This window comes from Pistacia vera, unplaced genomic scaffold (genome assembly GCF_008641045.1).
Source record: "Pistacia vera cultivar Batoury unplaced genomic scaffold, PisVer_v2 Contig140, whole genome shotgun sequence".
NCBI classification, from domain to species: Eukaryota; Viridiplantae; Streptophyta; class Magnoliopsida; order Sapindales; family Anacardiaceae; genus Pistacia; species Pistacia vera.
This window is the reverse complement of record NW_022195467.1, coordinates 16,690-39,036: the sequence shown is the minus strand read 5'-3', so window position 1 is coordinate 39,036 and position 22,347 is coordinate 16,690. Positions and strand designations below refer to the sequence as shown.

Here is a 22,347-nt window from a genome sequence, read left to right as displayed (position 1 = left end):
CCTCGCCTCAGTCGGCAGTTCCGACCGCTCTTGACACACGCTCGCTAAAGTCGTGCGATAGCGCTGAATGGTCTGGGGAACCTTCCCAACCTCTGCGGTGGTGCGAACCGACCTGCGGATGGTGGGAACTTCCCGCGCGATGATAATCGGAGTCGTCATTTTGGCGATAATGGGAATTTCCTCGCCTTGCACTTTTATGGGAGTGCTCGCGCGATTTTGCGAGGAACAACTCTGGCCGCGACATGTCACTGAGTCAGCGTGCCACGGGTATTCTACCTGCGGTGCGATCGGTGTTCGCTGGTCCCTCGAAGCCTCTAGGCCCGTTGTTCGTCACATGCTTTCCCTTTCTTTGACGCGCTACAGTGCGTGCGGCATGGGCTATTGCCCTTTTTTGCGCTTTCATGCGACCTGCAGGCGTTTTTGGCGATGGCATGCCTCATTTGATTCGGGTGGTGCGACCTGATCCAAGCGATCCAGCCTTTGGTTGACCGTTTAGAGAGTATTGTTGAACCTCTCCAAGTAGCTCATGACGGATGGATCAAGCCGTGAGCTTGAAGGGATATCCCTCACAAGATTTTGCGGGACTAAGGGCACTTCAGAAGAAGTGTCCTCTTGTACCTAGGGGATCTCTTCCTCACCATGATTGGTTCGCTCAGGTTCAAATCGACGAGCCATTTGCTGTTGGTGGGATCGATTAGTTAGAGATTCTCCTGATTAAGGACGAATACTAAATCAGGCCCTCCTTCTAGCGCCAAACTGTTGATGCTTGATTTTGACACCAACTAAATGTACGTGAGAAATGCTGAGCTGACTCAGATGACACACATGTATGGGGGTATTGAACTGAATAGAAGACGAAAAACAGTGTTTAAAGTGGTTCGGATGCTTAAGAAAGCGAATCCTACATCCACTGGTATCGTATTAATATATTTGAGATCAAGTTGCATTCAGCGAGCTGACTTACAAGAGATTACAAGAGAGAGAGAGAGAGAGAGAGAGAGAGAGAGGGAGAAAGAAAGAGAGTATATATGTTATTCCAGAGAGAAATTAGCTAATCCCACAAACGGGAGAGGATCCCTCTATTTATAGTGGGATGAATTGAGGTAATGATTACTAAATCAGGGAGTAGGTCAAATTGTCGTGCAAATCGTTCATTGTGTCTCGTTGTTCACTTGCTCGAGTGATTTACTCGACTCTTGCAGGGATTGGACACGTGGATCGCCTCCAACCTTTCACCAGTCTGGCGCACTCCCACTGCACTGACAGGAGCATACAGCTAGCATCAGCGTGCAACGTGGTTGCGTCTAAATGGCTGCAAGACTTACCTAAGCTCTTATTGCTTACGCTAACAGGGTTCTACGTCAGCCCTACTTTTCCAGGCATAATAGCTTAATATTCTTTAATTGTCATATAAGTGGATTTCCATTACAAAATTGGAGCTCTTTCTTAGCAAAAATAATAATAAAATACAAAAGAAAATGTTTATACTTACTCTAAATCACGTTCATTCATTATTAATTAATGGCATCATCGTAAACAGGGGGTTGTGATTTGTGAACTAAATTGACGAAGATACAGGCCCACACCGCCCCTAATAAAAAATATAGCTCACAAATGAAAACAAAACGCGGTTCATTGACTTCTATATTATATATTTTTAGGGTGCCCAGCAGTCATCTGGTTGTTTCCTGGTATGTGCGGCACCTTCACTTCACAAACAGAACATGAAAATAAAGAAGACATTTTGGAGAATGTAATTTTGCAAGATATTCCTTTTTTTTTTTTTTTTTTTTTTTTTTTTTTTTTTTTTTTAAGATTAGGAGAATCTGATATTCAACCTAATTTTCTTGCAGCAAAACCAACTCCTTATAGAATGGTTCTTCTATTAGATTAACTTTTTGCTTGTGGACAATACAATTGGCAGAACAACAATCAACAAATGAACCTTAATTATGCTACCGATTGATTACTGGCTTTGGTCGATAGATAGGTCACAATCCCGGTGGTTGAAATACAAGTAGTTTATTTTACCAGAGGATGAGAGTGCTGGAATCGGAGAAAAACCAGCATACGCCTTTTCTGATTTTGTTAAGCATATTTTGGCAACATAGTTGAATTGTTCATGTTGGCGTACAAATGATTGGGCGGCATAATCCTCAGCGGCCATCCACTGCAAAAGGGAAAGAAAAAAATATCATGTTATGATCTTAAGACTTTTTGGTTGATGATTAAAAATCTAATATCTCACAAACGTAACTAATAGCCAAAAGCATTTAGTATATTAGTTTGTTCAAGAAAGTACCTGAGCAGCTTCAATTTCTGAATCTTGTTTTTGAATGTCAGAGGAGCAAGGTCGTAGCATGCAAACAAACATCAAATCCGATTTTCGAAAGAATGCACGGTGGCTTTGCCTGTATGTCAAGAGTTGTAGAATTTGGAGAAATAGGGAACACGTAAGTAATCAATATCGACAATGTTGCGAAAAAAGACAGAGGGGATCATCAATTGAAATGAAGAAATGTTTTTACCTGAAGGCTAAAACTTCAACAAATTCTGTATCAACCTGAAGCAAAATAAAGCAAATAATAATAGAATTTTATCATGAGTTTGGAACATCGCAGAAAGCAAATATACACAAATATATGTATAGCTCACAAATTTGATACTTGATTGTGTCTAAGAATGAGTAGATTAAAAATACTTACTCCTGTCTCTTCTTTAACTTCTCTAATTGCAGCTGTCCAGATATCCTCACCCTGTGGATAATAAAATTTCAGCTCTTCTAATTATTAAATAATTAAAAAGAGAAAATTCAAAGGCACCATGCTTTCTAATGAACCCACCTCCTCCGCAACTCCTGTAGGAAACTTCCATACGTCTGTACCTCCGAATTGTCCAGACCTCTCCTTAACTACGAGAACCTACCAAAGACGGAATAATTCAATTTCAAAAGTCCTCTCACCAATAAACCATCACCTTAACGTATGGTTGAGACTAATAAACATCTGATCGATCTACTGATCAGAAGGTGTATGGTCCGTACCTCTCTCTTATCGTTCAGGACAAAAGCACAAACTCCAATACGATGCGAAGAATTTGTAGGAATGGTATCAGAAGTTTTAGGAATCCAATACACAAGCATCAAGTAATCTGGTTCGGCATGGTGGTACCTAAACCCTTCCTGCTCAATTTCCAGATAAAAATTAAGAATCGCAAAAGATAAAAGAAAGTGGAAGAGAGACAATTAAGATAAATTGTGTTTAATTACTTGAACTGTGGGTTCCACAAGATTTGCCAGATGAATTGGCAATTTAATCCAAACACCCCTCTTCCTCTGCAAAATGTTACCGTCACAAACTGTAATTAAAAAAAAAAAACCACTCTTTATATTGGTTAAAATTAATAAGCCAATTACCTGTTGCCTCCAATATGATAATGATGTTCTAAGCACAGAAGTGAACACCTTGGAATCCATAGGCTTTTCCATGTTTACAGTAACTCCTCCATATGAATCTTCATCTGCATCAAGTACCAACTGCCTCTCAAGCGAAGATGAACTTGTTGAATTTGACATGTTTTTGGTAAGAATTGTGATTCTACAGAGCAATTAAAATACTTTAATCGTTAAGACTTAGAAATAAGCAAACCAATGGAAGAGACAGGTTATATCACAACACTTTTGGATTATCTATGAGCAGACCCAGTAAAATTTCCACAAAGACAAAACCTAAACACGCGTTAATTTAGCATCGCAAGAAAAATTTCCAGGCATAATTTCTAAAAAGATACAGAACCTTTCTAACCGGTAAAGCAGGTAGATGGTGAAATAGCGTATTGGCTCTAAGACTTTCTGCTTCAAAAGAGACCTTGGACTCTTAATTAGAAAGCATAACAGTCGGGTCTGGCGGTCTGCCAGTTCTGAACGGTCCTTCGTTGAAGATTGATTCAACTTGGCTGAAGCCACGCAGAAGTTACCATATATATTGTTTAGTATAAAGGGTACGACTAAAAATACAAAGAACAAGTCGAAGAGAAGAACAATTTGTTGCGCAGCGTCCACGTTTCATTCAATTAAAATATCTGCTTGTTAATTTGTTATATATTTAATTTTAATATAAATGTAAATATAACACCATGATAATAATTTAGTGGTGAGCAGCTCTGGGTGTCCAGTCTAATCCCTTGGAACCGGAGCCGACTCGAGGGTTCCTAGGATTTAGGAATTGGAAAGGAACCTGTTCGGTTTTGGTTCCGATTGTTTGTGTCGTCCGAGTCCAACACTGTTCACAAAATTATAATATACCCTTCTTACTCGAAAAAATAACAAATATATCCTATGAAAATTACAAATCCCCCACTATTAACAGAAATTACAAATACACTCTAAAAACCCGTAGGTTCCATATCAAGTACTCGGTCCTCCGCTCCAGTTCCAATTCCCAGGTTCGGGTCTAGTTCTTGAAGCAGTAAATCCAGACGCTAACTCGTACAATGTCGATTCCACAAATTTTGGAATCGAAATCGACCTTGTGAGAGTCAGTTCTGGTTAGGAATCGAAACTGACACCTCGAGTATCCGTTGGTTCTGGTTCTATCCTAAAAAAATTTAGGCCTAGATTATATTGCATGAATAACGTGGTAAGAGACTTTAGGTGAATGGGAATTAATTAAAGTTGCAGTTGCAGGCGATGAGAGGTTTCTTCTCAAGAGGCAACATGTTTGACAATGGCAGCAGGCGGGACTTAATTAATGACATTTTCATCCCTGATCTTTGACAAAGTTTATTAACTACGGCCAACAAAACCAAGAAAAGCTACCTCAGGCCCTTTTTCTCCATTAAATGGTGTAACGGCATTTTTGTCCTTTTGTACAAGTAAGTGAATAACTTTGCGAAATTTTTAATTACACTCTTAAAAGAGTAATGCTATTGGTCCATAATTGATCTTAATAAACTCACCTCTAAATTTACTACATTAATATTTTAAACATATCTAAATGTCTAAATAAACCCTTTCCATTTACAAAATAACTCTTTGTTTTATATTTTTACTAATGTTATACTTAATCTTTGTTTTATATATATTATTCTTCTTATTTTTTTTATCTTCATTTAATATATCAATCAAGCGGGGACCAATACCATCACTCTTTTTTTAATTTAATAATAAAAAAGATAAAAGAAATAATAAAGTTAAAGTTAAAACACAGTATATATAAAAATTAGGTAATATAATAAATAAAAACATTTGAAAAAAAAAACTAACCCCAGTTCCCAGCCCCAGCCTCACCAATCACCTCTACCTCATCCCATCAAAATTTTTACCAAGTACAAACTACAAAAGATATCGATTATCTTCCTGACCTCAGTGCAAGATAAATGGTGAAGAAGATGTTTATGTTCACAAGGCGTACTCCGATCAATCTGAGAATGATTCTACATTATTCCTCAAATTACGGTTGGAAGAGTTGAAAACTGGAGGCCGCATGGTCCTTCCACAAATGGCTGATGATAAACACAACCCTAGTCTTTGCGAGCTATTAGGGATGGTTGCAAATGATTTGGCTTCCGAGGTAACTCTCACTTTTTCTGTGTGCATTGAGGATACAAGTGTTCGGGTATTGATTGTTGGCTAGTTAATTAAAAGGGCTCTTGAGAATTACAATAATGGCAGCTATATATTATATTTTGATTTAGATATTTGTAATAAAGAGGATTTCACCTTAGTTAACGTTGGCTCGGAAAATCAGTAGAGTCTATACCCTTATTTTCATCAATTAATGAAAAATTCGAAATACAATAAGAATTGAAGGATCAAAGGTGACACTTCGATTAGATTGTCCCCTAGTCGAATTAATTGTTTGGTTAAGGAGAAGACGAGCGAAATCTACTTTAATAAAGTCCCCTTTTATATTGGATGGGACCACTTTATCATTTTGGAGAAAAATGTGTAAATTATGTTTTAAGCAATGTTTTAATAGTTGGATCGAGCCTAGGAGCCAGTCTTTGGGTTGTGTGGTCTAACTGGTGGGTCAGACCGATGACGTCAACAAAAAAACCTTAGTATGAAAATTAATGATAGACACTTGAAAAATTATACACCAGTCTCTATAGGTTTAAAATCTAATAAATACACCCTTACAATCTGGCCAAGAAACCCTAGCCTCTGCAATTGCAATCCACCCCAGATCAACCTAACGCTGGACAAATCACCACCATGTCCCCACGAAAAACCTAATCCACCACAAAACACCAACATCCGCCACAACAAACCCACCATAAACGAGGGGAGTTGTCTGGTGGAGATGGCAAGCTGGTGAGATGGTGTCGGTGCTAAGTAGACAATATGGTGTGGACGGCTAAAGGTCGTGCAGCGCGAAGAAGAAACCCAGATTTGGCGAAGGTGAGGGTGACGAAATCAGGCCAAAATGGGGTTGGTTCGAAGGTGTTTTCCGTGATTTTGGATGCAAAATCTGTCGGAAAATAGCAAAATAGTCAGTGAGAGTTGATTGGTTCTTTGACCTGGCAATTGAAATGGCAGCTCAACACTGTTCTGCCAGTTCAACTGCGGTCAATCCGAGCCAATGGCTAAAATCAAGTTTAGAGTGTCCTCAGACCAGAGAAGGGGTTGGTTCCCGATCAGACCAGTCAAACCGATCAATCCGGCCCAGGTTTTAAAACCATGGTTTTAACTTTTAAGCGCGGGCTAATTAGTGAGCGTAAGCAACAATATCTCTGATGTGGGCATTCTAATAATAATAACAAAACTATGGTTTCTACGAAAACAATCATTTATATGTCATGCCAGCTGAGATCATAACATTATTTTATATATAACTCAAATTCAGGGGCTGATTGAAGAATCAAGATTGGATTCATTCAATATGCCGTTCTATGCACCTTCTGCTGAAGAAGTAAGGCATATTATTGAGAAAGAAGGATCGTTTAACATCCATCAGCTTCAAACATTCCATCTAAGTTGGGTCCAAAATTTTGACAATGATAACAAAAAGGCTTAGAGTTAGACAAGTACGCGGGAGGCAATCAAGTTGCAGATCGTTCAAGAGCAGCAGTAGAGTCACTTCTTGTAAATCATTTTGGGAAAGCCATCATGGATGATTTGTTTCAAAGATTTTCAATCAAAGTAACCGAGCACTTAGAAATGGAGGCTGGAGCATATCCGAATGTGTAAACTGCATTAAATTCTAATTTGTAAGCTTTGTCTGGTGTTACTCTTTCGTGCTTCTGTGAATCATGTTTGAGCTTTATGTCAATTGATATACAGTTCTGTTGGATGTCATCCTCATCCCTACCAACTGTCAATTTATTTAAAGTAGTTTCCTTTAAAACTTTAAGACACTTAAAGGAATGTATATATTCTATTAAAGGTGCCGACTAAAATGTAAAAATGGAGTAAAAAGTGTGATTACATTTGGCCCATTGTTGATCTTGTTTAGCTTATCTGCAACTGCAAGTACACATCGGCCCTGGATTGGTTGAGAAACTGTTCCTGATAAGGACAACAATTATTGCCTTCGCTAGAAATACGTCATTAATTGATTTAATGGGAGCTGCCGTGACTTTAATCAAAACTTAACTTTGTATGTTAATCAACAGTTATATATAATCCTAATCTTACACGTCTCCATAATAATCAAACGACGATCCCAAAGAGCAGCTTTTTCTAGAACTTGGTGGTTTGATGCGTGAGGTGTTAAGACATAAGGCAATAATGGAGTTAGAGAAAGTTCTACATATGAATGGAGGAGATGGAGATAACAGCTATGCTAACAACTCTTCACAACAGGTCAGTCGGATCAATTCCTCTCCCTTTCTCTCTTTTTTGCCCTCTGTTATTTATTCACTGATCAATTGCATCATCATCTTTTAGAAAGAGGCCATCTTGAAAGCTAAGCCCCTGCTACAAGAAACCATGACTGAATTCTATTGCAATAACTTCCCAGACTGCATCAGATTTACAGATATGGGGTGCTCTACAGGGCCTAACGCACTTTTGCCTACATGGGAAATTTTAGATGCCCTTCACAAAACCTGTCACAGCTTGAACCGAAAGCCACCTGTATTGCACGTCTTTCTCAATGATCTTCCTGGAAATGATTTCAACACAATTTTTAAATCACTTCCAGGGTTTTATGAGAGACTGAAGAATGGGGAGAATCAAAATGAGTTTTTGTCATGTTTCATTGCTGCAGTGGCCGGATCTTTCTATGGGAGACTATTTCCTCCTCGTTTCCTTCACTTTGTTTTCTCCTCTTACAGCCTCCACTGGCTCTCTAAGGTACAATTAAGGTTTTTTTAATCAAATGATTATTAATTTGACATGATATAATTGAATCAACCCACATATGAGTTGGTTTTTTCCTTGCTAATTGATAAATTTGAGCTCACATATATAACCTGTAATAAGACTATTTTTTCAATTATTATGAGGTACCTGAAGGGCTGGTAAGTGAAATGTCGATTCCGGTGAACATATGGAATATTTTTCCAACAAGAACAAGTCCACCTGGTGTGCACAAGGCATACTTGGATCAATTTGAGAAAGATTTCACAACATTTCTCAAGTTACGTTCACAAGAGTTGATTACTGGAGGCCGTATGATCCTTACACTTGGGGGCAGTCAATCAAAGGATGAATCTTTGAAGAATTATCGCCCTATACTTTTGGAGTTAATTGGACAGACATTGCACGAAATGGTCTTAGAGGTATCCATCTTTTACTCTTATATATCTGTATACGAGGCATGTTAGATATGATTTATACATTTCTTTCTCTGTTGTAGGGAGTAGTTGAAGAATCGAAATTAGACGCATTCAATATGCCAATATATGCACCTTCGCTTGAAGAAATAAGATATGTGATTCAAAGAGAAGAATCCTACTATATCAATCTACTCGAAACGTTTGAGCTAAGTTGGGATGCAGGGTCTAACAATGGTGAAAATAGCTTAGAGGGAAAGTATACAAGAGGCAAGCAAGTGGCAATGAAGTCCAGACCTGTACTAGAGCCCATTCTAGTTAGCCACTGTGGAAATGACATACTGGATGATTTATTCCAGAGACTTTCTATCAGGGTTGCAGATTGCATGGAAAAGGGGCTAGGAGTATACACAAATGTGATCATTTCCTTAACAAAGAAATGATTTATGTGTTTTATCTTATTGCGTTATCAATCATTGTTTTTCTAATCATCTTGGAAATGTTTTAGTTTGTAATATAATAATTTTTTATGAGTTCAAACATTACATATGAGCAAATCAAGCAAAGGTTGAGTTCATAAAGCAATCATCCACGAAACAAACAGTAAGAAACTTCTACAAGACACTTGATAAGCAAGCTGCCACTAAACACTCCAGAGTTCATAATCATAGTTACAACACCATTACTCATCATATAAATTAGAGGGAAGGAGTGAGGAAGAAAATGTCTTCAAGCCGATCATTGCTGGGAGAATTGCCACCATATACCAATAGCCCTTGTTTGCCATCCCGACACCCACCTGCAAAAGCACACCAGCCGCGAGGTCCTGGATGAATATTCGAGTCCTGCCCATCATCCCACCGTGTCCACACTAATGTTTCCGTGTCCAATGAATAAAGTTCACCAGAAAATTTTCCTGCTCCCATGTGACCCAAGTCACTCGGGTCAATTTCTCCACCATATACAATTATGTATTTTCCAATCCCAACAGTAGAAAACACACTGCGGGCCGTGGGCTTTTCACCACTCGTCTCAACTTGGGACCACTGTCCATGGGCTGGATCAAAGCAATGAACATCATCCACTTCCACTCCCGCGAAACCATATACAACCCATATTTTCCCTTGGGCCACAACCAACCCAGGCCCGCCTCTACCCTTGCAATTGTCCCCTGGCGTTGGATATTTGATCCACTTTTGATCAACAACATCAAATGCCCATAAATCATTCAGCCGGCCAGAAACACCACAACCACCGAAAATGTACACATGGCGATCATCAGCAGTCATTGAGTGGTAGCTCCGATGAGGCGGCCCAGCATCAGCGCTAGATAGTAGGGTCCACTTACTTGTAGATGTATCAAAAGAGTAGAGTTCATTCAGCTCTTTATGTGTACCATCTCTACCACCAAATACATAGATGGTTTTTCCAACAGCTGCCATTGTGACACCAACACGTGGTGGAGGGACATCCTCGGTTACATCCGCCACAGACCATGTTAGGGTTTCAAGGTCAAAGATATGGAGCTTGTTGTCAACCGGGACTCGTGGCGTGAACTCGCCACCAAAGGCATAGATTTTTTGTCCTACTAGTGCTATGGCATGAGAGCTTCTGGCTCCAGGCCCAGTCCCTTTTTGGTCAAGCTGAAATAAAATTACGAAGGCTAAGTTGAACTAAACTTGGTTGCTCAGAGTGTTGAGAATGTTATTGCAACAAGACCAGAAATGGTCAAACTAAATAAATGTGGATGATTGAGAGGAATCATGTAGTATAAACTATGAAGTCAACTGATTAGGCCCAATGAATTTGTAATTAAGTTATTAGAGGCAATATCTTTGTCATGATGACTTGATATGGTGGTTGTCCATTGTATAAGGAATGATAAAAAGAAAAAGAATATCAATGTTATGGTTTTCAATGAGAATATGCACCACAACCAACAAGAGAAGAAACTGTCATTGTACATTTTGAGGGGAAACAACTGAGAAAAGAAGTGGATGTAAACAAGAGCAACAACTTTTTCATTAGTCAACTTGTAATGAGTCTCGTTTGTCTAAATACGAACTAACCAATCACAAACTATCACATCAGAGTTATATAAAAAGGTGATATGAAAAAGTTGTAAATGTAATTTTATTAGTACACCAAACAAGATCATTTGTAAAGAATATCCATGGATTTCTTCATTGACTTCAAGATCCACTGATGCCTAAGTTTTATATGCTTTAATTTGATATTTCATTTTTATCTTCTCCTCAGCTTATCCTGTAATCTTGTTTCAACATTTGCTTACTGACTAAACCCAATTTTAAACATATCTCTATCAAAAGAGCCAAGTAAAAGCCAAGAAATGTCGATTAATACTAGACAATTAAAGCTAAGAGGAAAACAAAAAGCATAAAACGAAACTAACTTGAAAATCCCATTCAACTACTACTTTAAGTGTTTGATTAAAGGAACAAAGAGATCAATAATCAAATCAACAAAGAGAAAGCTTGCAAGTTAAGATTAGAGAAGGCTTTAGATTCCATGAAATTACTAGATTCCCAAAATGAAGAAAAAGCCAAACAATTTCAGCAGTCTGAAAAAGCCCGCAAGTTAAAATTTACATACTCTTGGTTTCCAAGAAATTTACAGAAATTCCTTACAAAGCACAATCAAACTAAACAAACTCAACATTCAGAAAAAGCCTGGAATCTACAAATAAGAAAATTCTTCAGAAAAATCCTGGTTTCCAAGAAATTTAGAAAATTTCCCTAAAAGGAATGATAAAACCAAATAACTAAAAAGGTTGCATGCTCAAAATCAGAAAAAAAGATTAGATACTCTGTTTCCATGAAATTTTTACAAGAATTCCTTACACAAAAATAAAACCACACCCACCTAGTTGGATTGATGAAGAAGCAATTAAATTAAAAGCATATTGAACCGAATGAAAAATGTTAAGTTTTGCTAAAGAATATTAAAGCAAACCTTGACCCAATTGCCTTGCATCGAAGCCATAATCACTTTAAAAAGATCGCGAATCTGGACACACTCACTCAGTTCCAACTTGAAACTAAAATCCATTGAATGTTAAAATTTATAAAGAAACCTTAAGCAGTCAATGAGGGCAAAAAAGGAAGATCAAGAGACATAGAAATATAGAATTATATCATTGATCATCTGAAGGATGAGGTTTCATCGTACCAAATGCCAATACATACAGAAGACATCTGGTTGGGTAACTTACATATATGCCCTCTAAACTGTTGTCATTAGAAAAGGTTGTTTAGATTTAATTAATTTAGAACAAGGCATGGGATGTGCAGGTGCAGGTGCAGGTGCAGGTGCTCTTACGTAAGCTGTATTTGGAAGCTAATACTAAAACCATTAATCACCAGTTAATACCTTCACTAGCTATGGACATTATATTATATAATACAATACTGTTGTGCAAATTGCACATAATGGCTAATGCCTTCACTAGCTATGGACATTAATCATCAGAAGGTTTAGGTTTCATCGTACCAAGACATACAAAAGACATCTGGTTGGGTAACTTAAATATATGCCCTCTAAACTGTTGTCATTAGAAAAGGTTGTTTAGATTAATTAAGGGGGAACTACTTACACATACCCAAAGTTTGCTGTAAAGACAAAGTGGTACCCAAAAGGTTTGGAAATGACAATCACCCACTTTTCGTTATGTTCTGTTAGTCTACTAAAAGACAAAAATAGTGAAAAACTAGAATACCCATCGATCTCCATTCCCAACGCGCGCCAGCAAGGTTCAATGCCACTGTTTATCACCGAACTTCGCAGAAAAATGCTAAATGTGGTCAAAAAATCGATCGATGACGTAAGAGGGCTGTGCAAACGGGCTTGGAGTGAGAATGGATACGGAGAAAAAGATTTAAAATTTAAAAATTTCGTGACTGTAGATGAAATTTCTATACTGTCTTTTAGCAGACAAAAATTCCTAACAGAATATGATAGAAAGTATTTGTTTATCATTTCCAAACCTTTTGGGTATCAATCTGTCTTTATGCCAAACTTTGGGTAGGTGGAAGTCGTTCGGCCATTAATTAATTTAGAACAAGGCATGGGATGTGTAGGTGCGGGTGCTCTTGCGTAAGCGGTATTCGGAAGCTAATACTAAAACCACTAAGAGTAAACGACCTGTTCCCACCCAAATTTTCGCAAAATGCCAAGTTCCCACCCCTGGTTTCATAAATTCCAGATTCTCACTCTTAAATTAACATAAAACCGTTTAATTTAATGATCAAGGGTAAAATGGTCCTTTGCTTTCCACTTTCTTCTTCCTCTCATCTTTGTTTTAAAAACTGGACCAGGACCCGACAACTTTTCCGGTCCGGTTTAGGTCATAGGGGGTTTTTATAATATTTTAAAATTATAAGGGTTAATAAATTTATAGGGGTGTTTTAGAGATATGTAAAAGTTTAAGGATTAATTAGTAAATTTTTGGGATATTTTTGAAATAAATAAAAATTTTAGGGATTACTTAAACTTTTTAGGGGAATTTTTGCTAGATATTAAAATTTAAAGGATTAATATGAAATTTTTTAAAATTAAAATTGTCGATGATATCATTGGTCCAACCGGTTGACCCGTGACCCGAACAGCAAAATGGATTGCTCTCCGGTCTGGGTTTTAAAACAATGCCTATCATCTCTTCTTCGTCACCATGCCAAGCAACTCCCCTCTCAATGTCCAGAATCCTTCAATTCCTCCCTAGCACAATCCACGCATCATCTCTAAATTTCAAAGAGGGAAATTGTTTCCAAACTCAATTAAACAAAACCACAACTACACAAATTTCACAACAAAACAATCGGAAAAAAACCCAATTCATAGCCGCTAACTGACACCAGAACTACAGAAGAAAAAAAAGCCATTGACTCTCCCACAAATCATTTCAAAACTCAATTCAACAAACCACAACTACAGACTCTAACACATAATCCACATCACAATCCAAATTTCAGGAGGGGAAAAACAACAGAAAATTTGAAAATTCAAAGGAAATATATGGCGGTGGGTGCGTAGGGCTTATTTGCAACCACTTCTTTCAATTTGAAAACAGCTGTGCATTTGGTTAGCAACTACATTCAGCGATTGAAGGCGGCCCAATCTGGCTTTGTGGAGGGCAGTGCAACTGCAGTCTTGGTGGTAGATCAGCAACGGAAACAGGAGCGCTTTGCTGCTTCTGGTTAGTCGGCGAACAAGGAAGGTAACGACTACGATTTGGCATCGAAAAGCGGCAAAAACCACCGACATGACATTGCCAGGATTGATTGCAATTGTCGTCACTTCTTGCTTCGTTCTTGAGGTCAGATTCTAGCAGGTATAGCCTAGTCAGCGCCGCCGCTGAAGCGCAATGGCTTTGGTTGGTTTTCTTGGGGATTTCTAGTTGTTGGTTTGGGTTGTGGAGTTTCATCGTTGGTCGTGTTTTGGTGGGCGATTTGGTGATGGGTCATATGCGGGGGTTAAAAAAAAAACAATTTATTTATTTATTTATTGAGGGCAATATGGTAATAGTTCTTCCATCTTGTGTCAGATCCTAAAAAATCTTTAACATTGTTGGTTTTTGGGTGGGAATCTGGAATTTATGAAACTAGGGGTGGTAACTTGTAGTTTCGTGAAACCTTGGGTGGGTACATGTCGTTTACTCAACTATTAATCACCAGTTAATACCTCCACTAGCAATGGACGTCTACATATTATATAATACAATATCCTAATTCCTAACTCTTTCCATCTCCATTTTTTATCTGAAATTTTTATGAGAGATAGTGCTGGATGACCCATGTTTATATATATATATATATATTGCTATTTAAATTAATTATTCTGAGTTCTGACTCCATTCCCTTTATGATAGGGGTATTGAGAAGGAATCAAGTTTTATTTGTCTGAGTAATTGCTGGACAGAATTCTTCCTACCATATTTTTTATAACTTTTATATTCTTTCTCCTTTTTGCCTTTGGCGTAATGGTATTAAGGCCAAAAGAGCATGCACACAGGCCTACTGAGAAGTGACATGGAGGAATTATTTAATTATTACCATGGAGCCTTTTAGAGGATTTTATATGTAACATCGACTGGTATATTTTCTAATAATGTAGTTGAAGATTTGTAACAGTATAGTATTTAGTTGAGATAGAATAGAATGTTGGGTTCATATATGTTACAAGTATTATTTCAATATTATAGTTTTATGTAAGGTACGAATGAATGACAAGACTGATACTCCAGGTTGATAATTCAATGATAAATAGCACAAAGCATTTACTAGAGGAACGAAAGAATTTCTGTGACCCCTGTTAAGGTTTACTGTGCGGTTAAACAAAAATCAATCGTAAACTTTATTCGCCTTCACTTAACACCACGTAACGGATAATCCAAGATAGGAAAAATGCAGAGTTTTTCTCTGTGGTTACAAAAATTAGGAAATTTCAAAGAAACTTTCTCAAAATATTCAAAACTTCAGAAAAGATTACCACTTATTTCTTCAAACTAGGAAAATCTTCTAGTCTAAACCGCAGGAGACCAACAAAATTTCTTTGAAAAGAAGAATAAAAAAAAAAACCTTTTATGTTGTACCATTGCTTTTTAAATTGTATTGGCTCTTGAGATTGCAGAAGCAGAAATGAAGCTTTATGGTGGCGATGGATTATTGGTTGTGAGAGGGTGACAATCTCGGTTGTTGAAATACAAGTAGCTGGTTTTACCTGAAGTTGTGGTTGTAGATAAGGGAGAAAACCCTGCATAGTCCTTCTCTGACTTCGTTAAGCATATTTTGGCTACATAATTAAACAGTCTATGCTTTCGTACAAATGGTTGTGCTGCATACTCCTCAGCTGCCATCCACTGTCAAACACAAACATAAACCAAAATCAATTTTATTACTCATTAATGATTATCAAAACTTGTTCACTGTTTCTTATCAAAGCAATTCTCATTTAGGATCATTGAGATTTGAGTAAATAGTAAGCTTTTCTTTTTGCAATAAAGATGGGTTCACAACTCAATCTTACAAACTTTCTTATAATCTCGACGTGATAGCTCGAAACTGGTCAGTTCTTAATTAAGCAGATGAGACCCATTATCAACTGATCAATTGCAAGCTGTCAGGTCAGGATTGTAAAAGAAAGTTTGTGATTGGATTGTAAGTATAGAATTGTCCTTCTTTTTTACCTTCCAAATAAAGTGTATAATCCTAAAGTAGTTTGTATTTGACTAAGAACAGATCAAAAATGTTCAGTGGCTAATTCAATCAATTTACATTTAAAACCAATATGTATATCATTGTCTACAAAGAAATTAAGCACCTGAGCAGCTTCAATTTCCGAGTCTTGTTTCTGAATATGAAAAGAGCGTGGTCTTAGCATGCAAACGAAAAATAAATCTGATTTCCGGAAGAATGATTGGTGACTTTGCCTGTCAAAGAAAAATAAATCTAATTTCCGAAAGAATGATTGGTGACTTTGCCTGTCAAAGAAAAATAAATCTGATTGCCGGAAGAATGATTGGTGACTTTGCCTGTCAAAGAAAAATTTAAAAAGTAGCATAGAGATTGTCAAATGGCTGACAATTGCATAGGGGAAATCAATTACACGTCAATTCAAAGGAAGAAATGTTGCTACCTGAAGGCCAAAACTTCCACAAATTCTGCGTCAACCTGAAACAAAATGAAGCAAAGGGTAAATTATAATTCTGCTTTTGTTAAACCTGAGAAAAAGATAGATAATCTGAAACTCAGTACTGTGTCCATAAATTGCTGATTTCACACTTACTCCTGTCTCTTCTTTAACTTCTCTTACTGCAGCTGTACAAATATCCTCACCCTTTAGTGGGTGATACAATTTTAGTTCAGGAAAAGTTCTTGTTAAAATAAAATAAAATAAAAAAGCACCATACTTTCAAATGAACTCACCTCATTAACAACTCCGGTAGGGAGCTTCCACACACCTGTACCTCTGAATTTGCCACTACTCTCCTGAACTACCAGAACCTACCAAAATGCGATAATTCAACTTAAAACAAGTTCCCTAACCAACAAAGTAAGATCTTTGTTTTAGCTTAATTTATTGTTGAGACTTAATTAGACAGTAACAAACATTAGATTGGTGATAACTGATAAGAATAGGTGAGGAACCTCTCTATTATGGTTCATGACAAAGGCACCAACACCAACGCGATGCGAAGCATTTTCAGGAAGAGTATCTGGGATTTCAGGAATCCAGTGCACAAGCATCAAGTAATCTGGTTCAGCATGGTGGTATCTGAATCCTTGCTGTATAATATTTTGCAGAACAAGATTAAGAAACTCAGTCAAATGTATAAGAGAATGAAAACCGAAAGGACAAAAGATATTAATTTTATTTAAATTACCTGAACTGCAGGTTCAACAAGATTAGCAAATCCAATGGGCAATTTAATCCAAACACCTTTTTTCCCCTGCAAAATTTGACTGTCACAAACTGAATATACATATACTCTTGCAGTAAGTTATATTGGTTAAAAAATGAATAAACTCATTACCTTCTTCCTCCAATATGATAATGAAGATTTAAGCGCAGAAGCAAACAACTTGGAGTCCATAGGCTTTTCCATGTCTACTGTAACTCCTCCATGTAAATCATCAACTGCGTTAAGTAATTCAACATGTTGAACTTCATTACTTTCAAGTACCACGGGCTTCTCAAGAGGTAATGAACTTGTTGAATCTGGCATGTTTCTGATAAGAGATGGGATTCTTTCGTGAGGTGCTGAAGCAATAAAAAGAGAAAGTTGACTAATCATTAGACTTTGAAAACAAGCAAAGCCAATGGGGTGAAAAAAGTGATATCCAAGTCATAACAAATATAGGAACATGACCAAACCCACTGAAATTTCCAGAAATTAATAACAACCACCTAGGGAAAAGTTTGCATCAGAAATTTAGATTTACATGCATATATTATTTATAAAATGAGTCAACCTTTTGAACCGGTAAACCGAGAAGATAATGATGGAGTGGTAGAAACGCAATTTGTGTTTGATAACAGAGGAGAAGTAACAGAAGATGGTAAAGAATTTCTGTTGGCGAAAGAGTATTGCAATAGCTTGCTGGTTCTAAAGACTCTCTGCATGAAATTAAATCAAAATAATAGAGATCTTAGACTCTCCGGCATGCATGCATATATAATATATGATTATATACAATCTGCTGAGATTATTTATAGGGGTTAGAAAGATTGATATCGTGTCAAAAGGGTAAGCTTCAATATTTGAACGTTTCAATTATTATTGGTTGAACATTGAATTATGAAGCTGAGTAGAAATTACTGTATGCTTTCTCTTGAAAGACGTCGGAATATAAAGCCCTTGTTAATGTCAACAAAAACGATTGGATAGTGGCTTTGGTTTATGGTGCAGTTTTTTATTCATGATTTTAAATAGAATTTTGCAAATTTAGACAAGTGAAGTGTTGAGAGGGTTCTTGGTTCGTGGTGGGCATTTTCATGTTGTTTCAGCGGGAGGCAGGACGCGGCTTTTAAATCAACTGGGCATTACGCGGTCTACTGCGGCATTTTGATTAATATTATCACACTTATACTGTGTTTTTATTTTTTTTTTAACATATAAATGAAGTCCAGTCAACTCTAACACCAGAGTCCAATTGACTTTAGCACTAGAGCAATTTTTTTTTTATTTCTTATTTTAAAAAAAATTAAAATAACTTTTATATATATTTACTATTTTTCTAAAAAATAATATATATTATGTCTTAATTTTTTTAAATAAAATATAATTAGCTAATTTATGTGTTAGTTAAAGCATGAAAATTGTGAATACATTATGAAAGACTTTTCATTTTATAAAGCATTAAAAGGTACTATATAAATCTAAAGGGTTGACCTGACAATCAAGAATATTTGATCCTTCTTTTTTTTATTTTGGGTTGGTGACCAGGCCCTAAAGTTAACAGTCGAGTAAACACCCTATTACAATCAAGGTGAATTGAACTCAATACCTCTTCGGTAATACACTACGAGTCCTTATTCAACCACTTGGCCACTCAAGGATGGATGGTTTGTTCCCTTTCTTGAGTTTCTAGGTTTAAACATTGGGGTCATCTACTATAATAACATATTAACATTATGGCTTACCTGATCCTTTGGATTTGTAGGGTATTTAATGACCATATGGATTAGTTGGGATTAGTTAAGGTGCTCGCAAGCTGGCCCAAACACCCCACTTAGAAAAAAAAAGAGGGCATTTTTCAAGAAATAACCTGACAAAATTAAATAATAAGATGAAGTAAATAGAAGATCAATTGTTTTAAAGGTAAAATTTGCATAAAACTTTTATTAACCAACCATCAGGTCCATCACCGACAATTAAGCATAATTAGTCTTTGATATCATAGTTATTAGTATCCTATGATACGAGATACATATCTTACGATACGATTCAATACATGTCGTCAACAATACATATCAGAGAGTATATCTTAAACCTTTCGATACGCTAATATGTATCCTATGATAATTTACGTACTGGTTCGAATCCTTAAATATATCGATACAAACCGATACGACTTTATTAATTTGAGCCAAAGCCCAAAAAAAAATTTACAGTTCGGATTCGGGTCAGCCGACCCAATTCACTAAAACCCGCCCAAATTTATCCTTCCATAATTTTACCCTAGCTAGATTCATTCCTGGTGAAAGAGCAGCTACGCCTCTTGGTCCCCACTCCTCAACAATTAAACCAATTAAGTTGGACATCACCCAAGTTTTGGACGATTTGATTCAGGTAAATTAAGCTGCTCCTTTTCTCTTCTCATTATTGATTTAATCCCTTGCTTTTTGTTGAAGACTTTACAAATAATGTAATATTACAAAACCCTTCATTTATTCGTCTTGTTCATCATAAATCAAAAAGTGATTTTACTTTCCATGGGTTACTTACGTTATTTATGCAGTCCATGAATGGCATTTAACATGCTATTGCTTTATTGCTTTTAATCGAATAGGGGAGCCTAGTTACAAAGTTAAACCCTTTTACATGGAATCCTCTCACCTTTTAATATTCAGTCAAAGTAACCATTTGGGTATTTGCCGTTAAACAAATTGCATTAAGGTCAAATTAATTTTGCCCAAATCTTTTTAAACTTTAGATTACAATATACTGGGATGAATATATGGTATTATTGAAATGCTAAATCTTTAGAATTAGATGAGGCCATCTTTTAATAATAATTTATTAAGCGAAACCAATCAACACAACAATAAGTTGAAATCATGGTCAAGACCCTCCTTTTATCTCATACACACGTACACCCATACAACTTCTTACATCATCTAAAAGGATTAGTGAATATTAAATAATAACATAAATGAAGAACAATAATATAAATGACGAGCATATACAGAAATGAAGAACAAGAACATAAATAAAAAACATATATATTAAACATGTTAAAGAACATAAATCTAAAATATTTATGAGATCTTTTGCTATCCGTAACATTATCGGAATATTATAACACCCTTGAGGTTGAGAGAAAGATTAGAAATATGAAAGAAATATTTAAGAACTATGGTAAAGATGTGTAGAGAAAATATGAAAGAGAGAAGTGAGAGATTCTTGGTCAAGAGAAATAAACAAGAGTTTTATAAAGTTCCTCCTTCTTCCGAGAAGGTAAAAAGCTTTATTTATAGATAAAATGTATACAACTACTCATAAATGAGTCATTGAATACATGACTAAACTTTTTGACTTTTTGACCTTCTTTTTTTTTTTTTTTTTTTTTTTTTTTTACATTTATTAGCCTACAATACTTGACTTTTACAAAACAACATACGAAAGATACTACATTGAGAGGGCAAATTGCTATTTAGTCCACCCCTATTTTACATAAATGACACAACCTTCTATTTTAAGACACATAGAGCTTTAATCATCTGACAAGTTGGTAACGTGCCACGAGTCTTCATCCTAGAAATCGAGACAACCCATTGATTGAATCCAGTTAACAGGGATTTGTCAGGAAGATGTATCTGGATGAGTTTCTGAAGAAATGTCTAAAATCTGAGATGTTTGCTTTACAGAAGTACTTGGTGCATGCATGTACTGTTGTCGCCTGGATTTATGGAGATAGTAATCACAAAACTGCTGAAGCTCTTCTTTCTGCACAGTATCTGGCTGCAAGTCTGGGTACCACCATTCTGGATAATCTGAATTGGCATCAAATTGAGCAATGATGGAACGTATGCATGTCTATTTGGCTTGGAGTAATTTCCTAGTATAGGCTGGAGGAAAGAGTTCCCATGGAGCATCATCACGAAAGGATGGTCATATTTCATCTAGAATGATCTGATTTTTTTCAAAAAGGATTTTTTAAATTGATCTAATCTCAACAGGATGGTCAAACATATTATGAACTAGGTCATATGGATAAGACCGATGAAATGTGACTTGATGCTGAGAAAAATAGAGGCCATCGGATCTGATGGAGTGATGTCTGTGGAAAAACATGATAGACCATGCCAATTTGGTAGACATAAGACCTTTGTACCAGGCAAGCTGATGAGCAAACACATATTTCCATTTGTCGAGGGTTTTGAACCATCAGAGAAAGGTCATTAAAGAGCGTAATTCAGGGGTTGAGGATGACTGATATTGGAAAATTATTTTCAGCATATGATGGATCAAGAATTGAATGGCAATGTGGTACTGGTGTAACATATACCAAAAGAACCATAATAATTCTTCTAGAAATATGATATCAAGACCTAGAGGTAAACAAAAGATTTTGAAAAAGGGTAGTCTGGATGGACACCTAACATATCATACATAGATTGTCCACATTTTTCAATACATTGAATCTGATAAGAAAACATGAGGGTAGTAGCATTTTCATCAATGGTACAGTTCGAACAAGGTCATCAAATTCAGGAGGTACGTCTGAAGTATGGTTTGGTGAAGAAGATGATGAACATGAACTGGATTAGGTTAATGGTTGGAACATGAAACAAGGAAGAGGTTTGGATCTAGGGTTCATGAAACCGACTTGTTTAGTTTTAGGTCTGGATAAATAATCTGCAATGGTGTTGGTGTGACCTTTGATGTGCTAGACGGTGAAGGAATATTTGCTGAACTATTTTGCCCATCGAAGTAATTGTTGATGCGGAACCTTTTTCTTGTTGAATCAAAGCATTTGATCAAAAGACTTCATATTCGTTTCAACAAAGAAGTGATGTCCAACAAGATGGAATTCAAACCTTTCAATGGCATTTTTTACTGCCAATACTTCCTTGAAAGTAGAATGATTATGCTGCTGGTGTGGTTTGAATTATCCACCCTGGTATCCACACAAATGTCGTACCTTGTCATCATCTTGTTCAAAAAGCACTGCACCCCAATGAGTGTCACTAGCATCTGTCTGAAGAATTCGTTTCCCAGAAGAAGGAATCTTCAACGGCTGTGTATGGAAGGATGTGCGCTTGAGACTCTTGACTGCACTTGTTTGCTTTATAGACCATGAAGGAGGATTCTTCTTAAGCATCTAAGAAAGTGGAGTAGTGAAACGAGACATGTTGGGAATAAAATTGCGCATGTAATTGACAATTCCC

General features: G+C 36.6%; 4 protein-coding genes across 5 annotated transcripts; 1 reads left to right on the top strand and 3 right to left on the bottom strand.

The window, feature by feature from the left end:
• Nucleotides 1-1,773: 1,773 nt before the first annotated feature.
• Nucleotides 1,774-4,035, bottom strand: LOC116123106 (nudix hydrolase 2-like). Its single transcript, XM_031408898.1, has 9 exons — nt 3,795-4,035; nt 3,416-3,596; nt 3,269-3,334; nt 3,044-3,181; nt 2,844-2,921; nt 2,706-2,756; nt 2,529-2,563; nt 2,303-2,411; nt 1,774-2,170 (listed from the first exon to the last, which is right to left on the bottom strand). Exons 2-9 carry the CDS (start codon nt 3,572-3,574, stop codon nt 1,967-1,969), a joined length of 840 nt encoding a protein of 279 aa, XP_031264758.1. The 5' UTR covers nt 3,575-3,596; nt 3,795-4,035; the 3' UTR covers nt 1,774-1,966.
• Nucleotides 4,036-7,718: 3,683 nt separating this feature from the next.
• LOC116123133 (probable caffeine synthase 3) lies at nt 7,719-9,260 on the top strand. The gene is made up of 4 exons (XM_031408936.1): nt 7,719-7,804; nt 7,889-8,296; nt 8,449-8,724; nt 8,802-9,260. The coding sequence occupies exons 1-4, from the start codon at nt 7,730-7,732 to the stop codon at nt 9,159-9,161; spliced, it is 1,119 nt and encodes a 372-aa protein (XP_031264796.1). The 5' UTR covers nt 7,719-7,729; the 3' UTR covers nt 9,162-9,260.
• Nucleotides 9,261-9,269: 9 nt separating this feature from the next.
• Nucleotides 9,270-11,741, bottom strand: LOC116123132 (nitrile-specifier protein 5-like). Its single transcript, XM_031408935.1, has 2 exons — nt 11,692-11,741; nt 9,270-10,361 (listed from the first exon to the last, which is right to left on the bottom strand). Exons 1-2 carry the CDS (start codon nt 11,719-11,721, stop codon nt 9,417-9,419), a joined length of 975 nt encoding a protein of 324 aa, XP_031264795.1. The 5' UTR covers nt 11,722-11,741; the 3' UTR covers nt 9,270-9,416.
• Nucleotides 11,742-14,977: 3,236 nt separating this feature from the next.
• On the bottom strand, nt 14,978-17,889 carry LOC116123108 (nudix hydrolase 2-like). 2 transcript variants are annotated; one of them, XM_031408900.1, is made up of 9 exons: nt 17,706-17,889; nt 17,267-17,493; nt 17,117-17,182; nt 16,881-17,018; nt 16,659-16,736; nt 16,519-16,569; nt 16,369-16,403; nt 16,054-16,162; nt 14,978-15,592 (listed from the first exon to the last, which is right to left on the bottom strand). In XM_031408900.1, exons 1-9 carry the CDS (start codon nt 17,854-17,856, stop codon nt 15,380-15,382), a joined length of 1,068 nt encoding a protein of 355 aa, XP_031264760.1. In that variant the 5' UTR covers nt 17,857-17,889; the 3' UTR covers nt 14,978-15,379. The 2 variants fall into 2 exon arrangements, with proteins under 2 accessions (XP_031264760.1, XP_031264761.1); XM_031408901.1 differs by lacking the exon at nt 16,519-16,569.
• Between the last annotated feature and the right edge of the window lie 4,458 nt (nt 17,890-22,347).

Coding starts and splice junctions, on each gene's coding strand:
- LOC116123106 (XM_031408898.1), bottom strand. CDS start 3,574: ATGTCAAATTCAACAAGTTCATCTTCGCTTGAGAGGCAGTTGGTACTT. Junction 2,922..3,043: donor TCCTGAACGATAAGAGAGAG/GTACGGACCATA, acceptor CGTCTTTGGTAG/GTTCTCGTAGTTAAGGAGAG. Junction 2,564..2,705: donor AAGTTAAAGAAGAGACAGGA/GTAAGTATTTTT, acceptor ATTTTGCTTCAG/GTTGATACAGAATTTGTTGA.
- LOC116123133 (XM_031408936.1), top strand. CDS start 7,730: ATGGAGTTAGAGAAAGTTCTACATATGAATGGAGGAGATGGAGATAAC. Junction 7,805..7,888: donor CTAACAACTCTTCACAACAG/GTCAGTCGGATC, acceptor ATCATCTTTTAG/AAAGAGGCCATCTTGAAAGC. Junction 8,725..8,801: donor TGCACGAAATGGTCTTAGAG/GTATCCATCTTT, acceptor TCTCTGTTGTAG/GGAGTAGTTGAAGAATCGAA.
- LOC116123132 (XM_031408935.1), bottom strand. CDS start 11,721: ATGGCTTCGATGCAAGGCAATTGGGTCAAG. Junction 10,362..11,691: donor TGCAAGGCAATTGGGTCAAG/GTTTGCTTTAAT, acceptor ATTTTATTTCAG/CTTGACCAAAAAGGGACTGG.
- LOC116123108 (XM_031408900.1), bottom strand. CDS start 17,856: ATGCAGAGAGTCTTTAGAACCAGCAAGCTATTGCAATACTCTTTCGCC. Junction 17,183..17,266: donor TATCATATTGGAGGAAGAAG/GTAATGAGTTTA, acceptor CAAATTTTGCAG/GGGAAAAAAGGTGTTTGGAT. Junction 16,404..16,518: donor AAGTTAAAGAAGAGACAGGA/GTAAGTGTGAAA, acceptor ATTTTGTTTCAG/GTTGACGCAGAATTTGTGGA.